The sequence below is a fragment of the Pempheris klunzingeri genome, chromosome 21 (assembly GCF_042242105.1).
Source record: "Pempheris klunzingeri isolate RE-2024b chromosome 21, fPemKlu1.hap1, whole genome shotgun sequence".
In the NCBI taxonomy this organism is placed as follows: domain Eukaryota; kingdom Metazoa; phylum Chordata; class Actinopteri; order Acropomatiformes; family Pempheridae; genus Pempheris; species Pempheris klunzingeri.
The window spans coordinates 19,485,349-19,509,391 of NC_092032.1; the positions used below are offsets into that span (position 1 = coordinate 19,485,349).

The 24,043-nt window shown below is 43.5% G+C and overlaps 1 protein-coding gene across 1 annotated transcript; it reads left to right on the forward strand.

Moving 5' to 3' along the window:
• The first annotated feature begins 11,251 nt into the window (after positions 1–11,251).
• LOC139221299 (CD276 antigen-like) lies at positions 11,252–22,955 on the forward strand. The gene is made up of 7 exons (XM_070853236.1): positions 11,252–11,385; positions 17,838–18,164; positions 19,408–19,692; positions 19,809–20,135; positions 21,287–21,394; positions 22,234–22,293; positions 22,858–22,955. The coding sequence occupies exons 1-7, from the start codon at positions 11,316–11,318 to the stop codon at positions 22,953–22,955; spliced, it is 1,275 nt and encodes a 424-aa protein (XP_070709337.1). The 5' UTR covers positions 11,252–11,315.
• The last annotated feature ends 1,088 nt before the right edge of the window (positions 22,956–24,043 follow it).

Genomic DNA, 24,043 nt, shown 5'->3' on the forward strand with positions numbered 1-24,043 from the left:
GCACGGCTCCACGAACAAACAAACACACGTGCACGCTTACACACGTGTGCACATGTTCTCCAGCCGTCACACACACACACACACACACACACACACACAGTGTTTCACTATGTTCCTAAACTATCCTCTGTGCTCCTGCAGCACTGATAAAACCAGCTGCAGGGAGCGTATCGCTGCTGTGCAGGCAATCAGCACTTTACTCCACCGAGCGTTTGGTTTGTAAATACTCTAGTGAGAAATGTGGTCACAGTGACCCAAACTGAGTCCACAAACAATTCAAATCTTCACATCCGAGAAGCTGCAACCAGGAAATGTTTTTACAGGAAAAATAATTATTAAAATAGTTTATAGACTAATAGTTTCAGCTGTACTGTGAAACAAAACATCAACATCTTCTTTTGGATGAATTCTTATGTTTTGTTTGCAAAAATCTTAAGTTGTAAAGTGACTAAATGTTTTACAGTCATTTAAATTCTTCATATTTTATTAATTCAGCTGAATTTGTCTGTAAATATTAACTAAAGCATTTATATATATATATATATATATAGTATAGTCTTACCCAGGCTGCCAGGGATACATGTTGTTGGCCTTGAGCAGTCAAATATAAATATATTTGATATAAATTAAAATAAAATTAAATATTGGAACCACAAAAGTTGAATAAATTAGTTAAAAAAATAGTATGAATTTATAATTTAATGTAAACGCCTCCCAAGTTGCCAGAAGAAAACTGACTCAGCAAACAACCCCAGTGCTCCCTGGTTATGTCACTACATTTCCCAGAATGCCTTTGCACGGCCTGCAGTGAAGGAGCTTAAAGAAGAAGAAAACACATCTGGCCTTTGCATCCAAAATCCTCACAGTTATTGGACAACAACTAAATAGAGGAAGTAGAAATAGACCTTTACATTGTTTAGCTGCACGCGTACTTCACTTATAAGGCTGCTTCAAATCTGTTTTGGACTACAGTTGACTTCTTTTAGGTAAAAAATAAATGTAGTGGAAACAATTATATCCACCCGAATTACATATCTCCCACCAGACCATGAAGTAGAAAGACTGAAAGAATGTGAAATGTGACATTAATGAATAAAATGTGAAATTTAGGGTTTTTTTAAATAGAGTTTGGTTGGCAGCTCATCACAAACCTCTCACATGAAAGGATTTTAGTATTTTCATGTTAAAATATTCTCATCACAAGGTTTCTCCTAATCTTTCAGCCGTAACTTATGACCTTCATCAGCAGACGTCATGAAGCCTGCTCAAGGCTGGCCACTGGTATCTGATGAAGACCATGATATGAGGCTGAAATCTCCTGACAGAACAAAATAACTGGACCTTGTGATGAAGAAACCTTCAGCTTCTTCGCTCCTTTAAATCCTTTAAATGTGACTTCACATCTTGAGCGTTTGCAGCAGCACAAGTCAAGAAATGAGACTTCTTATCTGCTTTCCAGCAGCATTGAGTGTTTTCGATCGACATCGTTCTCAGGAAACATAAAGTAAACACAGCGTGCAGCTACATAAACTGCTATAAGTGTCTGACAGTCGACCAGGGAAACCCCGACGGGACGACACCCAGGATGCAGAGGGTGTAATTACAGCCAGAGCACGACTGCCTGTCAGCTGCAGTACGGGCTGCACTGTGTGTGTGTGTGTGTGTGTGTGTGTGTGTGTGTGTGTGTGTGCCACCTGTAAACACACACACGTGCAGTGCACAGGTGAGCACTCGCTGGGAAAAGAGATAAAAGCTGTTTGAGATTTTCTCCGCGGACGGATGAAAAGCTGCTTTGAAAGTCACACACCTTGACACAAACACACACACACACACACACAAACACACACACACACACACACACACACACACACAGAAATGGTCTCCTATCTCTGTGAGGTCCAACAATGTGTTTAAGCCAAATCCCATCTCCATAATCCCTTAAATTAACCCTCAAACAAACACCACAATCCCCCCAAAACGGACCAAACTTAACCACCCTGAAGCTGATTTAATTAACTAAACTCAAATTTAAACACAAACTCTTCTTCAAAATCTTGTTCTGGAGACTTTTGGTCCCCATAAACACACACACACACTTATTTAAGTCTCCTTTAAAGGAACAATCCAACTATTTGTAAAATAAGTGTTGTAAAAGTACTACTATTATACTGTAAAAACACTGTTACAAGTAGAAGTCCTGTATTTAAAAGTAAGTAAAAGTATGTGAGTATAATAAGAATATAGTAGTTAAAGTATTAAAAGTAAAAGTACTCTTTAAGCAAACATCTGGGAAGTGAGGAGACCAGCTGTCTTTTCGTTTTAAGATGCGCCAAATGTTTTCTGTTGGTGGAAGGTCTGGACTGTCTGATGCAGCATGTGCTTCAGCATCGTCTCGCTGAAATATGCCAGGCCTTCCCCTGGACGGGAGCACGTGTCGCTCCAAGACCTGGATGTACCTTCCGGCGTTGATGGTGCCTTTCCAGATGTGTAAGCTGCCCACGCCATCAGAGCTGCAGGCTTTTGAACAGGCTGGATGGTCCCTCTCCTCTTTAGTCCGCAGGACACGGCGTCTAATTGTGATTCATCTGACCTCAGAACAGTCTTCCATCTTAAATGAGCTCTGGCCCCCGAGGAGTTTCTGGATCGTGTTCACATATGGCTTCTTCTTTGCATGATGCAGCTTTAACTTGCAGTGCCGTCTGTCTGGAAGTGTCCCTGAGCCCATGCAGTGGCTCCCAGCAGAGAATCATGCCTGTTTTTAATGCAGTGAAGGCCAGAAGATCTCTTTTGATGATATTTGATTGATATTAAAGTCTTTGCAATTTTAGGTTGAGGAACATTTTTCTGAAATTGTTCCACAATTTGTAGACGCAGTTTGTCTCAGATTGGTGAACCTCTGCCCAGTTTACATCCGACAGACTCCGCCTGCCTGAAATGCTCCTTTTATTACTCACCTGTTGCCAATTAACCTAATTAGTCCTCAATTGCTCCTCCAGTTGTTTTTGATTTGTGCCAATTACTTTTCCAGCCTTTTGTTGCCCCTGTTCCAACATATATATAATATTTCCCATGAAATGGTGAAATTATATGTTGTTTATGTTCTATTGGGAATAAAATCTGGGTGTATGAGACTTGCAGATTATTACATTTTACACAGCGTCCCAACTTTTTTGGAATTGGGGTTGTTTTCATAATTAGATTATTAATCCTCATCGTTCATAGAAAAGATGGATTTTACTGTTAAAGTTATTTAATATCAGATCTGATGATTATTTTCATTCTGGATTCATCTGAATTCATCAATCCATTGATTATTGGTGTGTAAAAAACACTGAGCCTCCTTTGGACATAAATCATGTGACTTTTATTACAATATCCTGATGATTTTCTGTGCTGTTTAATTAATAGAATAAAATAAAATCAATCATTCAAACCTCAACTTAAGAAAAACCATGAAAAATGACAAACGATCCGAAGAAATATAATTAAAAACTGTTACCAAGTACTTTTTTTTTAATTAATGGACTAATTGATTAATTGTTTCAGATGCGATTGAGCTTGTTTTGTGTGCAAAATGTTAATTTGTGAAGCAACTAAAGCTGTGAGACAAACGTAGACGTGCTGGAGTGAAGTATTTGGATTAATCTGCTTATTTCCGTCCCACCGCTGACTCACCTGCCAGTCGGAGGCTGTGACGTCACTCAGGTGATGAAGGTTATATTGTTTGCTCGCTCTTGCAACACGCTCGTGCACACGCAAACAAAGAGCGAAACGTGGCTCAGTTTCTCTGGAGGGAAGCCAGAGTTCAGATCATAATAAACAGGCTTTTATTTCGCAGGCTGAATGAGCGCTTTGTGACGCGTAATAAAATACAAGACGGAGCTGACAGTGTTATTACAACACCTGAATCAAAGGTCTACAGCAGGAGCGACATGTGTCAGGTAGAATAAAAAGTCTATTTCCCTCCTCACTCCAGTATATTTTATATTCTTTGTTGCTTTGAAATGAACCTTTCCCTCCTCTGACTACACTAATCCTAAAGCTGACCCCCAAAAATGAAAATTAGCACACATTAATGCTCCAGTGGTGTTTTTATAGTTTAAATTATTCAAAGTGAGAGTTTTTATGAGGTTTTGATGGAAATGTATTCAGTGATTTCGCTCACTGGCTTGTTAGAAAAGGACTGAAGCTGCATTCAGTCTTTCCAAGAGAAGCTCCAGGAAACCTGCTTTTTTTTTTTTTCCTGTTCTTGGACAAATAAAACCTGTTTGAGGAGCCCGCTCTGCCAGGAGCCCAAGTATTTCAGACGTGCAGCGGTCAGTCAGTCCTCTGCTGCAAGCAATAAAAACAGCACACTCAATGAAAAATGAGCCCTTCACCCCCCACTTAAAACTACATTTAGGGAAATTTATTGCCGTAAACTCACTTTTCTACTCAACTGAAACAATCCAGCTAAATGTCATTAAGGTCATTTGTGGTTTTCGTGTGAAACAGGAAGTGAAAAACATCAAATCATGGGAACTTCAGTGTGACGTCTTTGTTAGAAGTGAAATTATAGCCTCTTGACGGGCCTCAGAATACACTGTAAGAAGTATAAGTATAGAAGTATAACCAGCTAAATGAAACACTCCGTCACTGTTTTCCTTTCATATCTGATATTTCTGGATTAACGTCACTGCTGCAGATTGTTGCATTAGTTATAAAAACTTGATTGCCGGGTCGGCTAAATTAGCCGCTACTAGCATAACACACATGAATCACAGATGTAGAAAGACAAGCAGTTCGTCCGTTCGTTCAGAAGAAAGCTGCTCAGCTCATGAAGCCAAAAAGGTTCGACTTCACGGATGTACAAGTACCCAGATCTTCTGTATCGTTGGGCTCATGAAGCACGGCGTTTTGTTAGCACGCTAATATGAAGTTGAATAAAATGATTTAATCTAATTCAGTTCCCAGATGTTATCGGACCAAACGGATCAAATTCTGATGGCAAAATGAATCATTTCACCTGGATTTTGACTCCAAGCGTCTCTTGTAATTACACGGTTTGGCCACTATGTTGAATTGGCCCCAGGTTTTGACGAGGAAAAGGAATGAGTGGACTAAAAAAAGACGATATCCCTGTTGCTACTGTGATTTGTCTGAATGCTGAATAACCAAAAGTGAAAGGACTCACACACACACACTCAACGAGATCTTCAGACAACCAAATCATTGGACTACTCTCTTAATTTATCATCTGCCGCCACCAGCAGCTCATAATCTTAATCTGTCTCAGATGGGAAAACTGAATCCCTCATGGAAAACGGTTATGGAGTCACAGACTGTGCAGAATAACCGGGCGGAGCCACGGTGACGTCACCCATTGAAGCCTCCAGTTTAGCATTATCGCAATCACAATCTTGGTTTAGGAGCCAGAAGTGCTGCACGAGTTCATTCGCCCCTGCTTCTGATTGGTTATGTTTGGGCAGGACCCTCCTCTGATTGGTCCGTTTAAAAGATAGCCCCGCCTTAAACCCTCTTCCTGGTCTATCTTCCTCTAAATGGGACCATAATTGACTAAATGAACATCCTGTTGTGCTGAAGAAGACTGTTAACTAGAGACTGAGAGCAGAAACTCATCAGGAAAATGTTCACTAAGCTGATAAAGTGATAAAGTTTCCTCATTGACTTCCATCCAATCAGACTTCTGTTTGGAGCCAGTGGAGTCGCCCCCTGCTGGACATACAGCTTTAAGGCTCTTCAGCATCGGTAGCTACCTCCACTTCTTTACTTTTATACATGGTCAGAGTTGAGGCAACATCTCGAACTGGAAAATGAAGCTTAACGGGTTGAAACAGTTCTGAGAGTCGCTGCTAATCATCTGCTCTGCTGACTCGGTGCTTTTCATTGACTAATTTGTGCCCCTGAGCTGTAAGATGAATGTGAGCGTCTCACCCTCCGAACTTGAACTTGCTGTTCTCCCCGAGGAAGACCTCCTTGTGTTTCCTGCGTCCGGAGCTGCGGCCGCCGGTCACCATGGCGACGAGGCCGGCGGCGGCCAGAGCCAGGCAAGCCAGCGCGTCCACCTTCATGTTTCACAGGTCTCCCCGCCGCAACTGACACGTCGCCAGCATCCCGGCCGCAGTGACCCACCGGCTCCACCTCCACGCCTCTGTCCAGACGGCCCGGCAGACTAACGGTTGAGGTTTTGGTCAAACATCCCACTGTGGCTGGAAAGTTCCTCAACCAGAGAGCTCCAGAAAGAGACTTCCACAGACGGCAAATACATGAGTGATCTCTTGAAGTTTCCTCCTGAATGCATGTATGTAGATCCCTATGCACATCTCTACATGCATGCGTCCCTGCAGCAGGCACTGGTGCGGCTCCCCGGTCTCCAGCTGAACATCCCGACGGCTGCCATGATCTCCGGGAATCCTCCGGCGTCTCTGCCGTGCCTCCGGCTTCATCCACTCCTCCTCTCGCTCTCGCAGTCCGTCTGTTTTATGTGCGTTTTTTGCGGATCTTTCTATCTCTGATTAAAATCGATATGAATCTATTCCTCGCGGCAATAGAGGAATGACACTAATTCCACCCTAATCCTCTTATCCACAGCCACAGCAATCTTTCACTAACCTACAAACAGTCACACACACACACACTCCCATCAGTAATCAGGATTTTCTCAGTGGGACAATGAAAAAACAGGCACCTAGTGTGATTATGTGAGGTTAGTGCACACCTCCACCTCGTGTGTGTGTGTGTGTGTGTGTGTGTGTGCAGAGAGGTTATTGTGCAGGAAAATGAATCACGGGTTTGGAAGCAGCTCAAACAACAAAAGGTCGTCAAGATCGGCCGACGTTTAATCCGAGCGTCTAATCCAGCCTCACCTGGAGCCTTCCTCAGTTTACACCTCTGGAAAACATAATCCCACACACACAAACACACACACACACACACACACACACACACAAGTATCAGCATGCATGTGCAGCCAAACAAGCAATTTTAGTTGTTGCGTTCATTCTTCCACAATCTCAGCTGGTTTTTTGTTGGGTTTTTTTTTACAAATTTAATGATTTCATGATCACAAGAGATCAAAGTTTGTTGTGTTAAAATCACCAAAAAGTGGAAAACAAAATGCCGTCCCCTCTCGGTGCTCTAGTTCCCTCTACGCTGCATTTAAAATGGAGAGAACATGTTGCAGTGCCAAACAGGTTGACCTACATGCTAGAAAACGATGCTAACTTATTTAGCTTAGCTGCTAACACCATTCTTATTTTCACATTAGCAATAATCTTTGTAAGAAGCCTCCTCTCCACACATGGCGCCTTTGCTATCGAGCGCCGTGACCCCCCCCCCAGCATGCACTGGGGCGGTTTGCACCTGAGCGTGAAGCAGTGGGGACGAGGGTCAGAGTTCAGGTATCTCAGGGTCTTGTTCTCAGTGTGTGAAGGACAGACGGATCGGTGCGATGTGGTGAAGGAGGAGAACATCACAGGAAAACGAGGGGATGTAAAGAGGTCGGAACAAACCCGGACCACATCTGGAGCGTGATGAAATGTTTCCAGTGGGCTTTTTCAGGGTAAATTAATAGCAGTGATGCTTTATTTTACTTGGGGATCAGTGTGTTGATTCACAGATTTATATGGACCGGTCATTATCTCATGATTCATTCATCTAATATTTCCTGTCCGTTCTCTACTGACTCAACATGAATGATCACAGAGTCAGTCAGGACCTGCTTGGTCATGATTCATCAGTTACCAGGTTGTTCCTCACTCCGTACTCCCTCGTACCACGTTGGAAAGTGCTGCTTCGTCGTTAAATTGTGGTAATTTAGTGGAGTAATACCATATTTAGAAGTACGCGTCATGTATTGATAAAAGAGCAACAGGAAAGTGAAGAATAAAGGTACCAGGTTGATTTTTGCCCTCTGAGATTTGGGCCTAAAGATCAGAAAGAGGAAATAAAGCAAACCTCTATACTGTTATTTCTATGGGTCACCAATATTTCAATACGTCATTCTGCTCTATTTCAGTCTTATCGGTGATTCTCGTAACTGTGCAGTAAGAGGTAAAAGGTTAGAGAGCAGCACTTTAACCAGAAGATCAGATACTGGTATATACTGGTTCAATGAGAGGAACTGTGGCTTCTCTAGAAAGGAGAACAACGTACCCAGCGACGGGTTAAACACAGGTTACTCATCTGCTTTACTTTTCCTTTCAACTGGACCGAATAACGACCACGTAATGGACTAAAGCTGTGCGGACGGTGGTTGAGCGATGACTGAAGGGAAGCGGCCTCCCGATGCTGCCAGATGAAACATTAACATCTGATGCAGCTGTCTTTATTTAGCACTCGAGCCCCCCCAAAAAACAAAAAGAGCAAAAGCCAGAAAAGCGCGTCGGCCCTTTACTGCAGCCCAGCAGGTGTTAAACAGCTTCCCTGTGGGCAGGCTGACGTACAGCTCATGGCTCATGGTATACGCCTCACACTGAAGCAGCTCCGCAATTTGAAAGCAAACCCCGGTGACATTTGATGGAGCTGCAGGGGGACACACTGCCTGAGTCCTATGGAGGGTCATGAGTGTGTGTGTGTGTGTGTGTGTTTGTGACTTTGCCAATCACAACCAAACTCCACCCCATTCAGAGGGTGTGTGAGGAGCGACCTTACCCTCCCTGCAGAGCCTTGTGTATCATGAAATGTGTGTGTGTGAGCTGCCTATTCTCTAAATAACCTGTTGATCCAGTCAAGCTAACACACTCTCAGGAGGCAGCAGGCTCCACTCTTCACTCCTTCCTCTTTCTCCTGGATTTCTACTGAGCTGAAGCTCCAGCTGAGTCACTGTAAGTGGGCTTTTGTTTTTTGGTTTTCACTCAGATACCTGGCACGCCGCTGACAGACGGCACTGATTTCATCACCGTAACAGCTCCCTGTGTTATCACAGGGCTGTAAACAGTTGACTTTTGGTAGTTATGAAGGGAGGTTTGACTGTGGATGTCCAGGAGCTGCTGTAAGTACTGAATTATTGCTCTTTATGTCATTTACTGTGTGTATTCAGTGCTTTTCTACAGTCCTAGTTATTTACGTATTATCAGAGACACTTGTATGAGCACTTTAAGGTCTTTAAGAATCCAAAATAATCAGTTTTTTCTGTGTCAGCTGCTAAAAAATGTAATTTATAACTCTTAGAGGAGCAGTTTAAGCGCTCTGATGAACAAAAACTGCACAAAAACACCCGCATTTCATTCATTTAAGCAATCAGCTGGTTAAATATAAGCTTGTCCCGTTTTATGACGAGCTCAGAGTGCAGCTGAGGTCAAAGAGTAAACGCTCCTAATAACTCAATTATAACACGTGCGGCATCTCGGTGACTTAGAAAATGAGCCTCACTTTGTTTTCTGTGTTTAATAATCAGGAAATGTCTTTTGCACTGAGTTCACACATGAGATATTAAAGTTAAGGAAAAGACCCTTCATCAGGATAAACTGGCACATATATATACACACTGCTGCCTGTAAAGTTAGAATAAAATGTTTTTGACCTCTTCTCATGAAATGATTGTGACAATGTGATTTATTCTTGATAAATAAAGTTTATATCTTCTCAACTTTATTGATCAAACTCTTCCAAACAGATCACAGTGAATGAACCTTTGCAGACTGTGTATTCAGGCTTTAACTAAATTGGGGGAATCGAACAATTATTCCAACTTTATGGGCAACAGTGTCTGATGTTTTTTGTACACCAAAAGGTTTTATATACGTGTACATAAATAAATTGATAAATTGCAGATGGACAAAAATGTTTGAATGACAAACTACTATAAAATCAAGTGATTCTAACTTTTGTCTGCTGTCTTCTTCTGCGAACACTTTAGTTTAGTTTAGTTTCAGATAAGCACCTGAGGGGAAAGGGTTATTTGTCAGTGTCTTAATAACACGTAATAAAGGGGTCATTAATGCGGAGTGGGAACGTTTAGAGGGTGTTTAGATAGTTTTAGATAATCTGCTACTAACTAGGCTGGAAAGTTTCTGTTGGTGTTTTAATAAGTGTGTTATTAAGACAGAAGAAGGAGTTTAAAGGGCTGACTGGATGTTTTAGAGGCAGCACAGTGAGTTTACTTCACTTCTTTTTGGGATTTATTAAAGATCTTTTCATATTCTCACAAAGTTTAACTGGGATTAAAAGCCCCTGAACAGTAAAACTGCTTCGCCTCAGTCTGATAAGTGCGTTTATTTTAGCGTCAGTTCGCCTGTTTGGCATCAGAATGATTTATTCTGAAGCACCATCATCTCCTCTCTCTCCAGTTTCCCATCAGTCTCTGCTGTCGACTATCAAACAAAGCAGAAAAATGAATATTTCTCCTCCTTCCAAATGTTTTGTCTTTTTGTTTCAAGAGACAAAACAAAAAAAGGGACAAGCTTGTTCTGTATCAGGTTCATCAGTAGTTGTAACCACTTGTTACCAAGAGGAATCATTTGGTGCTGCTCTTCATCCTCAGCCAAGGGAAGCCAGCAGCAGTAAATGTGAGATAAAGTGCTTCTTCTGCATTGTGTGGCACTTAAAGAGGGAATTATCTCCAGCTTTAGCGCAGGAAGGATCCAGTGTAAACACATGAGGACAATGAGCTGCACGTCTGGCTCCCCGCCGCACCACTCCATCACCACCTCGTCACTGAAACTCACTTTCTTCCCCCTCCGAGCGTTTCCACAAACCTTCCTTCACCCCTGAGACCCACTGACGGCTTTATGAGCGGCAGGATTCCTCACATTTCCTCACGCTCTTTGATGCACGGTAGCAAGTTCACCTGTGTTTGTTTGGAGAGTCGCGATAGTGTGGAGATAAGGTGAGCGTGAACAACAGATGTATCCTCTTCCTCTTCGTTTTTTATCAAACCACTGGAGAGATAAAAAGACAGGTTTGATGCCGGGGATAAGCAGCAGCAGCAGCAGCGATGACGGCGAGGGAGAGGAGGAGAGGTGGTGGTGGATGAAAGAGAGCAGGGCCTCGGCCGCAAATCTCACTTTTATTTGTTTGAGAGCCAAATCCTCAGAGGATCAGACCTGACTTCTCCTCAGAAAGCTGCACGTGTTCTGTCATGTTTCAGACCGTATGTCTTCCCCTGTCCATTTCATCAGGAATGTGCCTCTAATTATGCTCTTTCTCTTCCCTTTTTCTCTGTATTTGTGTGTGTGATGCCAAACCACCCAGAGAGATCTAAGGACGACGTGGAAGAAGTATGGACTGAAGACTCATCTGCATGTGCTTCTCTTTACCGTCGGAGTGTTTGTGCGTCGGCCTGACTCGTAAATGCGTGTAGCTGAAAGGAAATCATGTCAGCGATACACACCTGGGCCTGTTTCCTCCTCTGGATCGGCTTTGCCACGCAGGACAAAACCCCAGGTAAGACACAAACGCCTCTTTGTCCGGCAGCCTCTGCTGATCTGAAAGCAGGCGAAAACTCTCAGGGATTAAAAAGGGGCTAAGAGAAGGGTTCCTTTACAGAACCTGATACACACATCCAGTTTGGGAGGAAAATACAAGAATCTGTGCATCCTCAAGTTGCAAGATTCTGCGTTTTTTTTTTTTTTTTGCTTCGTCCTGCAACGGAGAACTGTCCCAAATTAGTCACATGGCTGGTTCAAACTTTCCCCCCCTCAATTCTGACGTCAGGTATGAACTCAGGATGGAAATATCCTGCAGCCACAGCCAGTGAAAGAGCAGTGAAACAGCTGGATTTGAAGGAAAAAGTCTGCCTGGCCTTCTTTTATAAGTTGTGACTATCATTCCTGAGAGTTAAGGTCACATTTTCGCCTCCAACTTCACTGCTGTGATCACAAACAGGAAGTGAATAAAAGGAGGAAACAGCGAAAGGTGGGAAAGTTAATAAGTTTAACATGATAAATATAAACAAAGCTGCTGTTTTGTGCTCATCTTTAGCATTTAGCATTAATATTCTCACTTTCTTTCTTTCTTATTATCACGGACTTGTTCAGCAAGACTTTTCTCTGATTCCCAACATCTGAAACACCCACAGATTTATCATATAATTTGAAGCATGTACTCACATTATCACCTGCTTCGTGCAACAACTAGGAAATTACCATTTATAGCAAACGTCTTACCGTCCGGTTTGGCTGGAAAGACGAGGATGCTGCTGGAGAACTGATCCCTGTTATTAGACACACATGAACATGAAATCAAGGTGGGGTTATACTAGACAAGACGTGGATTATCCCACATGTTGTCCACCTTCGCTGTTAATACCTTTTCCAAGCGGCCGCACTCGAAGATATCACTTAAACACGGAGCATTTTCACACAGTCGCTCCTGGAGGACATTCATGCTGCTGGAAAGTGGAAAGTGACAGAAATAGTTGTGTCAAGAATGAAAAAATGGAGCTGGAGAGAAAAACATTTCCAAGCTGCTGTTAGTGAATAAACCTTTAGTCTCAAAGATAGAAAATATCCTCTCCTCCTTTTATAGAAGCGACTCCTAAACAAGAGAAGTTAGTGGGAAGTTTCTGCTGCTATTGTTGGCATTTATTTTGGAGTTAGGTGGAGTTAGGTGGAGTTAGGTGGTCTATGCCATCCTAAGTAAGTGAATTCTTCTGTTAGGATGGTTCTGTAAGAGCTAAAAGACAAATGCAGTTAGGAAACAAGTTTCTTAGACACCAAAACATCCTAAATGTCATCCTAAGATCAAATGAGACGGGAAATCAGATTTTTCTGTGAAGAGAGATTGTCGTGGAAGGTGCAGGAGGAGGACGGCGGTCCTGATGAAGCTCACCGGCAGCTTAACAGCTCAGCACATGAGGCGCAGGTCGGGGTGTTGGACGGCGATCAGTGTCAGGCCGTAATAACCACGCTGGACACATGCATGGATACGATTGGACGCCCTCACAGCTGAAGCTAATCAGCTGACGCAAGCACAACAGCAATTAAGTGAGGAGGGTCGACGTAGAGCAGACGGCAACACACACACACACACACACACACACACACACACACACCACCTGTTTTGTCTCTTCACCTCCTCCAAACATCTATCTTTTCCACCGACTTATTAAAAAGAGTCGACTTCTCTGAGAAAAGTCGACGTTTCGACTTGTATAAGTTTCAGTTACAGCAAATTTTGCACTTTTAACTCACTTATTTACTTCAGTTGCTGCAGTTTTAGATTATTGACAGAAAATGTGGATGAACTAATGAATGATGGTGTGTTATTGTAGGATAAGCTGCCCAGCAGTGTTACTTTATCAGTGTAAACTTCCACCTTTCCCAGAGGCAACATTAAAGTTATGAACACATGAATGCATCACTGGTTATAATCCAGTAATTTGATATATATGATTCTGAAATGGGCCGTTCTGCACAATGAGGACTTTCAGGAGTATTTCTACAAGGCTACTGTACTGCTAAAGTACTGCTACTTTTACAGAAGTAATAGTGGGAGATATGAGTACTTTGTCTACTTCTGCACTAAACGCAGTATTAAGCAGGTAAAAGTCAGCCAGTACGTGACATCAACCACCTGATAGACACATTTTCTTGAACAAAATGTGAAACCTGGCAGCAGACAGGACAGTGCTGGGACCGTTAAATGGAAAATCTTTCCTTCAGGGGCGAAATATCATCCCCACCACCAGCCCACAAGGAGACAGACGATGTTTTAATCTACTCTATGTGAGATTTTCTTCTGATTAATGGCATCTATCAACGTTCACACAGCTGTGCAGCTTTAATTATTCAGCGTGTTTAAATCTAAATGGTGCAGACTTCAAAAAACTCTACAGCAAGTGAAATATCACCTTTATCTGACTTCCCAGAGGCCAAACAGAAGCTTCTGGTAACACATGTCCACTAAATCACTTACTGGAACATTAAGTCCCCATTTATGGCAGGAAAATTGATGTTTTTAAGCTGTGAACGCTGGTGTTAAGAGTGTTTACTCCATTAAATGGCGGCGTGTGCGTGTGAAGTTAATGTTTTGTCGGCCGCCTTGAAGAAACCGTGTTTGCTCAGCAGATTGTTGGAGCACAAACGCCGAGGCCCTCTTGCAAGGGCACGAAATGTCACACCGCTGCGTGACAGGAGCCGCCGTCAGCGGGCCGGCGGGCAGGTGAAGCCGCCGGCCGCTCTGTGACGTCGCGCTGCTGTGAGTCATCACTCAGAGGGTTGATTTACAGGAAGAGCGAGAATGAGGGGGACAGCTGTGAGTGAGTGTGAGCTGGCAGGCAGTCATAACACAGGGAGGAGTGAGGTGCTGACAGAACCACTCAGGTGATAAAATAACAATTAATCCCTCCAGTTATTCCTCAGTAATCGGGCCACTAACTGCTCCCCTGTCACGTAGACGTGTATATGCACCAACCACAAATAAATAAACAATGATGACACCTTTTTGGCACAAAACTGACGTCCTCATTCCAGTTTTGCCTCGAGCGTCTTCCAGCAGTCGTCCTGAAGGAACCTGCCTGTGGTTGGAGGCGCGTGGAAGTCAAAGAGCAAAGCTGCACGTCAGCTTCAGGTGTTTTAGCCTCTGACGGCGTGTAAACAGTGCACCTGTGTGTCACCCTGAGGACAGAAGGTGAAGCTGCTCAGGACGAACATTTTAATCACAGATTGTAAATGAAGTGTTGTGACTGCGGACGGGATCCTTCCTCACCTTTTTGTACCGACAGCTGGTGGAAACACCTACTATGACATCACTGTCAGGGTGCGGCAAGAAGTGCTTAAACATGCTTAAAGGACGGGTTCACCGTTTTTTTTAGAGCTGTCTTAAAACAACAGCCAGGCCACTTTTCCTCATGTCACAAAGTATAAAACGGATAGTAAAAGGATGATAAAGGTAAAGGATGAGGGTAAAACCACATAAAACAACTAAAGATAAGAAACAAGAAATGATATCAAGCGTCACTGAAAGCTTTCACAAAGAGAAAAGTTTAAAGATTCCTCTTTACCATCAGCTGCGACCTTAGAATCACTAGCAGGGCTCATGTTGGGTGAGCAGCTCGGTAAAATACTCAGGGTCGAGGCCGCTGAGGGCCTTAAAAGTCAGTAATGAAATTGTAAAATCGAACAGGAAGCAGCGTTTTTAACTACCTGGAGACGGTGGAAGGAGCTCTGGCTCATACCTGAATAAAGTGCATTCCAGTAATCCAGCCGGGAATAAATAAAAACTATTTTTTAGATCAGCAGGAGTTAGGAATGATCTGATTTTTAAAACATAACACGTGAACCCTGCAGCAGGTTTTGCTTCCTGTGAGAGATTCTGCTTAAAAAGCATCTTCAGTGCAAACGGTTGGAGACAAAATTCTCTAATTTTGTGCAAAAATACATTAAAATCCTGAGTCACTGGTCAAAATAAGCGAGAATCTTTCAAAGTAAGAAAAGTCTCTTTGTATTAATGTTCCTGCACTGCAGCTCAGCATGTAAACACATAAAAAAAGGGAGTTTTGTAGTAAAAAGGCTTGGATTTCTCCCTTGATTTGACCAACTCAGACTGCTGAAGCCTCATATGAGCCATATTTTTGAACTGTGGAGCACCAAACGTAGATTAATCCACCGCTGAAAGTAGTGCCCAAATGCACCATTTCCTCCTGTTTACTTTGAGGAAATTACACTTTACTAAAAAAAAGAAGAAAGAAACTAAATGTTGGTGCAAACGTAGGAACTAAAAGAACAGGAACAGTATTGGCGGGCTTTTCCTTTAACTAGCCAGCAGAGCCTCAAGCATCATTGATGTACGGCCATGAAGGGATGAAGAAATAAGTCATTTGCATTCCTATTTATGTTTTGCAATCATTGACGCTTCAGTCTTCACCTGCCGAAACACAGCACAAACATACCTGTTCGAACACGTCTCCGATGCCGTGAAGCTTTTGTACTGTTTCTATTGTGCTGACATTGAGAACAGACCTCGGTAAAGCCGCGCTGTTGCTGTTTTGATTGTGTCCGTATCGTGTCGCAGGTGTCTGCTTTCTGTTTGTGGAGGCGTGTAAAGACTGGAGCGTGTGGGGATGCTCGCCCCGCTTGTATTTCCAAGTAACAAGGTTTGTGTGATAAGCACGTTCACTGCAATCTGATGATCACAGCCTCCACCCTGAATGTGTGGCAATAAAGGGAAGTTGAGGGTGAATATGAAGAAATCTGCCCTTTTTTCTCCGCTGATTAACATCAGAGGCCGAACACAGCTGACGCACACACGGTCGGTCCTGTAGTTTGGTGAGAATAAAGTCACGGAAACTTTCCTTCCTTCAAAACTTGTTCGAATGTAATCTGAACCAACTAAAGGAAACAACGGTTCCTGGTTATCAGCAGAGTGATGCCGATAGCTGATACCTGAAGTTTGATGCTCACTCGATAGTTTCCTCATTCAGGCAGCTGCTCCAGGGGCCCCTAAGGCAGCAGGATCACAGTGTATTAAGTGGATTTTGGCAAATCTTTTGGCAAACTTGCCCCACTAAGTGCTAAAGTGAGTCCTGCATTAATCCTGTAGTTGCTGCATGTTCCTATAATAAAAACAGGTCAATTAAATTACCACAAATTAACTGACTTAAGAACACAGAGGGGCCTGGTGGTTTTATTCCAGCGTGGTTGGCTTTAAGGTCTCCGGTGAAGCAAAGGGCACATACAGGCGTTCTGGTGGTGGAGGTAAACGGTGATCAGACGAGCAGAACAACGCAGGCAGGAAAAGTTTAACCCGGCACAGACGCAGCCAGCGTGACGCCACGAGCTTGGCTTCACAAGCGTCGCCATCTTGGTTTTTTGGAGCCAGAAGTGAAGCTCCTTCCTCCTCTGATTGGTCAGTGAGCAGGTAGTGAGCTGGTCTGCTTTCCTCTAAATGGGACCATAATTTACTACATGAACATCCTGCTGTGCTGAAGAAGACTGTAAACTAGAGACTGACAGCAGAAACTCATCAGGAAAATGTTCACTGAGCTGGTAAATCAAAAATGATTGACTTCCATCCAATCAGACTCCTGTTTGGAGCAAGTGGAGTCGCCCCCTGCTGGACATTAGAGAGGCTGCAGCTTTAAGACTTCACTGTTCAGACCCAAAAACTACGAATTACAGTGTCATCACACGTATTACTTTGTTCATGAACGCTGTATTTATTCTTCACCATGAAAGTTTTAAAACATTTGTAAAGCTCTGATAAGCCTTCAAACACATTCTTGTGTTACTCCAACTGGCATCCTAGGATCCTATTTCATCGTCGCACAAATTCCTGAAGCAACACACCCCCCACGTCGATGTTGTATATTTTACTTAGATATTTATAGTTACAGTTGGCGCCTCGAGCCCCAGCGTCCACCTACCAGAGAGGTGGTGTTTGTTAAGGGGAAGCAAGACGAGGCCCCTGGTTTAACCACCAGATCACCTCACCTAAAGCTGCAGGCCTGGCCACCGAGCTCTCATCCTCTCTCCGGAGTGTCACTGTTGCATCTGCTATATTTCCTTATATTAAGTGTCTTATTTCACCCATAATGCATTGCATGAGTGTCTACAGCAAGTCTGACTTAAAGTTAAATTCGAGTCAAAGACTGGGTACATTTTCACGCAACTGGCCCCAACAGGATCCTCATTTTCCAACTCTGGGATGTGTTTCAGTCCGTCTTTGTCTGGCCCCTCATCTGCAACTACTTGGGAGCCAATAACAACCGTTTCTATGGTAACTAGGCCATAACATCACCACCACCATCAGTATTTATGAGGTGTGATGACAGGAAGGGGCGTTCATCATTCCTGTAACTGAGCTGCAACCTCAGATTTAAGCTGTAACAGCAAGAAGTATCTCAAGTATCATAAAACCAAATCTCTTGAGGGTGATTTTACCTTGTTGTGTTTCAGATGTCACGGTGACCTGCAGCGTCTCTGAGGAATGCGTGCTCCCCTGCAGCTTCCCGCCGGACAGCGAGGTGACCATCGAGTGGTTCCGACAGAACGTGGTGGTGTACAAGTTCGAGCTGGAGGACGACGACAGCAATGAAAGCAGCGAAGAGCACTTTGAGCACGAGCAGCTCGAGGGCCGCGCCGTCATCTTCCCACACCTGATATCCCGCGGCAACGCCACCTTGATCCTCAGGAAGACCGGGCTCAAGGACAGGGGCACCTACAGGTGTCACGTGCACAGCTCGAAAGGCGAACACAACGCAAAGGTCATCGTGAAGGTGGAAGGTGAGTTTATAAATTAAAACAGATTTGAAAGCACTCGTAGGATGCTGCCACATTAAACATGTTTGGTGAAGTTTAAACAAAACTCAGACGATCCGGTTCAGTTCCTTTAGGCGAGTGTGTAGGCCGCCATTGAAAAGTAGGTTTCTCAGTCTGCTTAAAGAAGGTAAAACATATCAACTGTGCTGTATTTGGTAATATTACCCCATAATAGCAGCGAAGACGCCTCGTTTGTTGGCTGCCAACGCGTTCTCATTTCCAGGTAATCGAATCCTGATGCTTCGTCACGCCCCTTTAGCCTGTGATACTGACACACAGGGAACCCTTAAGCCTTCATTATCATGGTAACAATAATAAACATGTCAAACGTTCCTGAACAGTTGCAGCTTGGTTAGATTTAGAAAGAGATTATGCTAAAATATCAATGTTGACTTTTGGTTTCACACATGACGTGAACCTCAGTCTCCTGGGTCAAAGTCCTGTGTCCTAACTGACCATCCACCCCAACATCATCCCTACGTGGACATCTGTATCACACAACAAAAGGTGGCTGATAAAGCATATCGGTAAACACTTGTTGAGCAGCAGTGCAACAAGAGCAGCTGGTGTATTTGTTTACAGTGCAGCCAAACAAACTCACATTGTTTTTAATAGTCAGACACTAAAAACTGAAATTCAACCTGATTTCCTGCTGCACACGACACAAGCAGTCCCGACTCTTCCATTAATGGATTGCAAAAATTAAAAATTGTTAACCAATCACAGCTAATCTCAGAGTCAAATAACTGTTTAAAAAAAAGAATAGACTAATAATGTGGTTTATGAGCAAACGCTGCTGCTGTACTTTGTGCTAATTCAAATGATAATTGCATTTGAACAGGCTCGACTAAATTAACTTATTACCTGCTAAATAGCGGCATGTTAGCATGTCTTTTTATCATTTGATGCTTTTATTCTGAAAAGCCTTTCTGCACACAGATTTCCAAGCTAATATCTTGTTCCACCCCCTCAGAGGCTTTGACCTGAAAGTTTTTTTTTTTTAAATTAATCGAACAAAGTGAAAAAGAAAAGGTTTTGGCTTTATACTGTGTTAACAGAGCTCTAATGTTATCTGCATGGGGATGATATCAACCACTGCCAGGCTATATTGGGCCCTGGCATTTAGAGTCTATCATCAGGGGCTGCTGGGAAACATCCGAGCATGCTGCGAGTGTCTTTGTCTTTGTGTGTGTGTGTGTGTGTGCAGCACCCATCCGAGGCCTGTCTCTGGAGCTGTCCAGGCTGAGCGGCTACGAAGAGATGAAGTGCATCGTTCGTAATGTCTTCCCGGCCCCTCGTGTAACCTGGGCGACCGAGCCGCCCACTTTCGAGGACCTTCGCCCGGTCACGCGCATGCTGGCCGACAAACAGGGGCTGTACACGGTGGACAGCCGCCTCAAGAGGCTGAACGGACAACCTGACCTCATCTACATCTGTAAAGTCTCCACCTCCTACGGCGGTCCGTCCTGGACCACCTCACTCAGGGAAAGAGGTACGAGGTGCTCCTTTTAGTGAGGACACATGTTAATATCTATGGATCCGTTTCTGTATTAATACTACATTAGTGTTATTGGAGTATCTCTGACCTACACCTTTGCTCTCTGGTAGAAATTAGAGGAACTCAAGGGAGAGATCTGACCATCCCCTGCTACGCCCCTCCTTACCTGAACAACCCCTTCCTCCACTGGAGCTTCAACAACGGCGAGGACCCCTCCCACATCCTCTCCTACGACAGCCAGTTGGGGGACACCGTCTCCTCGCCGCCGTGGCACAACCACGTGGAGCTGGACGGCTTCAGGGTCCCGTTTGGAGACGGCTCCCTGCGCCTGATGGACCCCAAGCACCTGGAGCACTCGGGCAGCTACACCTGCGTGTTCTCCGTCCCGTACAACAGTCACACCGAACGCACTGAGGTGACCATCGACGATCCTGCCGGTGAGGCCGGATACACGAGCACAGTCGTACACCAAAGAGGAGAAAGAGTGTTCAGACTGTCCAAACAAATCCAGACTCAAATCCAGTCCCACTCTCAATACTTTCTGACTTCTCAGCTCCAAAACCCAAAAGTCAGAGTTTAATTTTCACAACAGGCTCAGTAAAACCCTGAAATCACTGGTGACTGTAGTTTTTAACAACCAGGAGCATTTGTTTGGGATCATAGAGGTGCTGCTGGGATGTTGTGTTTTTGTAGGCCGACTAGGAAGTTAGTGTCGTCCTGGTTCCCCCAACAGAAACACAACAGGACTGTAAATATCAAACATGATGTTCGCAAATGATGACACCATTTTTAGAAGTTAGAAGCTAAAGTCTGGCAATAAACGAACTACATCACATAACTTTAGTGACTTCAGCGTCACTACAATCTGTAAAAACTACATTTGTATAAATTGATAAATCTAAAGCTCGGAAAGTCGGAGTTAGAATAGTTTGCAGGAGCGCGAGTATAAACACGACCAGAGGCCTCTGCAGTCTTTACTTAGCCGCTTGTTAAAGACACATAAAAGCTTAAAAACAACAAAACCACAGACTTTCAGACAGAGAGAGAAACATTAGTGCTAACATTCAAACTCATCTCTGGGTTTTTGGACTCATTTCTGCAGGTTCATCTGCATTTGGTGCAGATTTAGGTGTTGGTTGTGTTTAAGGTCAATATTCATGGTGTTTTTCATTAGGATCACTTCATTGTTGGATTTGGTCTTTTCATGACATTTGTTGACAATAAGAAAAGCACATAAGTCACCAGACGTGTCCTTCAGAGGACTCTGCTAGTGGTTCTCTCCTTTAAATACTTTATGTAAACTTTAGACATTTTCAGAAACATATCAAACGTCAAAGTGTCGTTCTTTATCAAAGTCTTGTAAAGTGTTTTCTTACTTATCTGTTGTTGGGTGTAGCCATGCAAGTAGTCAGGTTTATTTCTCCCAGGTTTTGAGATTTCTGCCTGCTCAGAAATACAAAGGAGGTGAATAAGATGTCACTTTTGGTGAACATAGTATTAAAACAATAAATCAACAGACAGGAGCTGTTAAAGTGTTTATTATTATTATTATTCTGACCATTAATGTGTGTGTGTGTTACCTGTGCAGCTGGGAGGAGCATGCCAGAGGGGCCGTCCTACTGGTGGATCGTCGGTCTGGTGGTGGGGGTGCTGGTTCTGGCGCTGGTGGGCATGTTGGCCTACCTGAAGGCGAAAGGTAAAGATGGACGACCTGACTGGACTGAAACGAGACAAACAACAACAACATCAACAGAAATATGAGCACATGGTCACATAGTCAGATTAAATAAATAGTCTGGGATGTCTGGTTTGGTCTTAAGTTACTTGATAAACTCATTCATACACTTTACATGGATGCCAATATGTGAGATTATTTTTAAGAATAGTTTGGGTCTGGATTGGAGACCCAGATTGAAGAAGTGTCAGGACACCGAACTTTTGTCAAATCAAAAATGTAATTCTCACCTGTGGAGGTTCAAACTTTGTAAAGAGATTATGAAAACATAGTTTTGTTTGAAAATTAAGATCCAAAAGTAAAAGTTAAGGCCCTTCATTCAAAGTCTTGAGTACAGATGTTTTACCCACAGCATGTTCTTTATAGATTAAAAAGTAAAAGTACTTGTTATGCAGCGGAATGGCCCTTTATCTATTGTTGTTAAGAGCAGCATTTTCATGTTGTAGCATAAAATTAAAAATAGAGTTCAGGGTAACTGGCAGTGATCAGATCTCCAAATCTCTAAATCCTGGATCTGTAGGAAGCTGCATTCTTATTATAAACACAAAACTGTGCTTTTTGTCCCCATAAATCACTGATAAGAATCAATAACAGTGGAAAACAACTTGGAAAATAATCCAAACCAAGCTATTAACAGTCCTACCAGTTACAACTAACTGGATCCGGGTCACATCACATGTGATGAGTAAAGTCAAGAAAACCAGTAAAGACAAACAGAGCAAAAGATCTGAGAGCGAGCGGCAGTTTCCCATCTTTAAATTTTCTCACACACACGTCATGTCTCTGCCCTCTGTTCTCAGGAAGCACCTCAAAGCCCAGAAACGACCCCGAAGAGGTGACAGAGCTGCATTTAGTCAAAGGTCGGTCACTAAAAAAGATGGATAGAAACATCTATTGCTGCACTGCCAGGACCAGGCGCTAGATGGGGCCACAGGCTGAGTCTTTGCTCTGCTGTATCCCTGCCTGCAGGCAACTGTTCACCTTAAAACTCATGCAAAATAACATTTAGTTAACTGGAATTAATTATTAGGGTGTATAAATATACAAAAGAACAAACCGTTCTGTTAAAACACCGATAGGAGTAAAGGTTTGGTGTCTGCTGGGGGAGATTTCTGGCACAAAGTGAGAAAAAAACAGATTTGTAGAAAAAGCCTTTAAAGATGTGAGTTCAGGAGGAATCTACAGACACAGACAGACAAAGTGAAGTATAATAAACACCTAAATGTGGATTCTGGACGCTTTCTTTCTACTTGTTCACGTGTTATGGAGGCAAAATAGCCCAAGATTTCAAAAAATGTGTTTGTCTGGACAGTTCAGAGCGACACGGGACTAAAGGAGGGTAAAAAAGAAAAGTGTCTTTTCCTGCTTAGCTTTTGTTTCTCCGTCCTCTCACCTGGAGACGTTTGTTCCTGTCGCTCTCACAGACTCGGCGGCGGACAGACACGTGACGGAGAGCAGCCCTCTGACCGTCGGCGGCACCAACGGACAGTCGGGCCTCCAGACGGGCGCTCAGCTCACCTGAGAACAAACAGAAGCGACACGGGAACACGAGAACTAACAAGATACTAACAAAAGAATCACGCACACGGCTACACACTGACGAGGACCTAACATGATATTTAATATTTAACCACACACTTTCACTATTTTGGTTTATTTGGGTGTTTTTCTGATGAGGAACTCTGACTGGATTTTATGAGACACCCTGATATAAACTACTACTTTTGTCTGACTGTACATGCTGATGTGTAGATGATGCACTGCTTCCTGAAGGGTTTGTGGACTCGAATCTGCCGTTATTTCAGGGACTCTTTTAGGGAAACGTCTCGTGAGGAGCCCAACATAAGCCTTGAAAGTTTCCCCTTGTAGGAACGACACAGGAAACACTGTGGGAACTCGAGAGCCTGCGTTTGAACGAAGGAACCAGAGTCTGAATTTAGTTCCTGGCTCCAAAAGCAGTATTAAGTCAGAGTCTGCAGTGCCGAACGTCGAAAACGTGGTCAGAAACAAACCTTGCAGCTGCTACTTGTGTGCAGCTTTAAGGCCCAGAAAGTGATGCAGCGACATGAATCTGAGCTTCCTTCTGAAATATGTGCTGACGAGATCTGGAGGACGAAGCGCTAACCGCTAACACGCTAGCCGGTCCGTCACATCAGCTCCAGGAGAGCCTCCATTTCCCCTTAACTGCTCTTTTTACTCTCCCCTGACATTAAGTCACCGTTTTGTTTGATAAAAAGTGGTTAAAGAGGGATGATAAAGTTCTCCAAAGCTGCCTCGCTATGCCAGCTCACCGCTAATGAGTTTATTCAAAAGATTTTTACACCATCTCCTCCTGTCTCCTCCTGAACACTGTTACTAAAGCTGTGGAGCAGTTTTATGTGGCCAGAGGAGTTTAAATGAAAGTGCAGCACAGCTAAGAAGCTTCCTCTGGTGCAGCAGACGTGCTCCTGCGTTCACACATGACGACGTTATGGTCCAGAGGACAGAACACGGTCTGCACGTGTTGGCGACCATTAAGACGAGCATTAAGACGAATGAACTTTGTCCCGTCGGTTCTGATTGTTGGAGAATTTATCAGTGTGTGAAAGTGATTTGTTTTCACAGTGTGTT

Bases quoted from the DNA above. Each gene is read 5' to 3' on its own strand.
- LOC139221299 (XM_070853236.1), top strand. From the start codon at position 11,316: ATGTCAGCGATACACACCTGGGCCTGTTTCCTCCTCTGGATCGGCTTT. The intron at 20,136-21,286 runs GTGAGGCCGGAT...TTACCTGTGCAG, and splicing joins GACCATCGACGATCCTGCCG to CTGGGAGGAGCATGCCAGAG. The intron at 22,294-22,857 runs GTCGGTCACTAA...TCGCTCTCACAG, and splicing joins AGAGCTGCATTTAGTCAAAG to ACTCGGCGGCGGACAGACAC.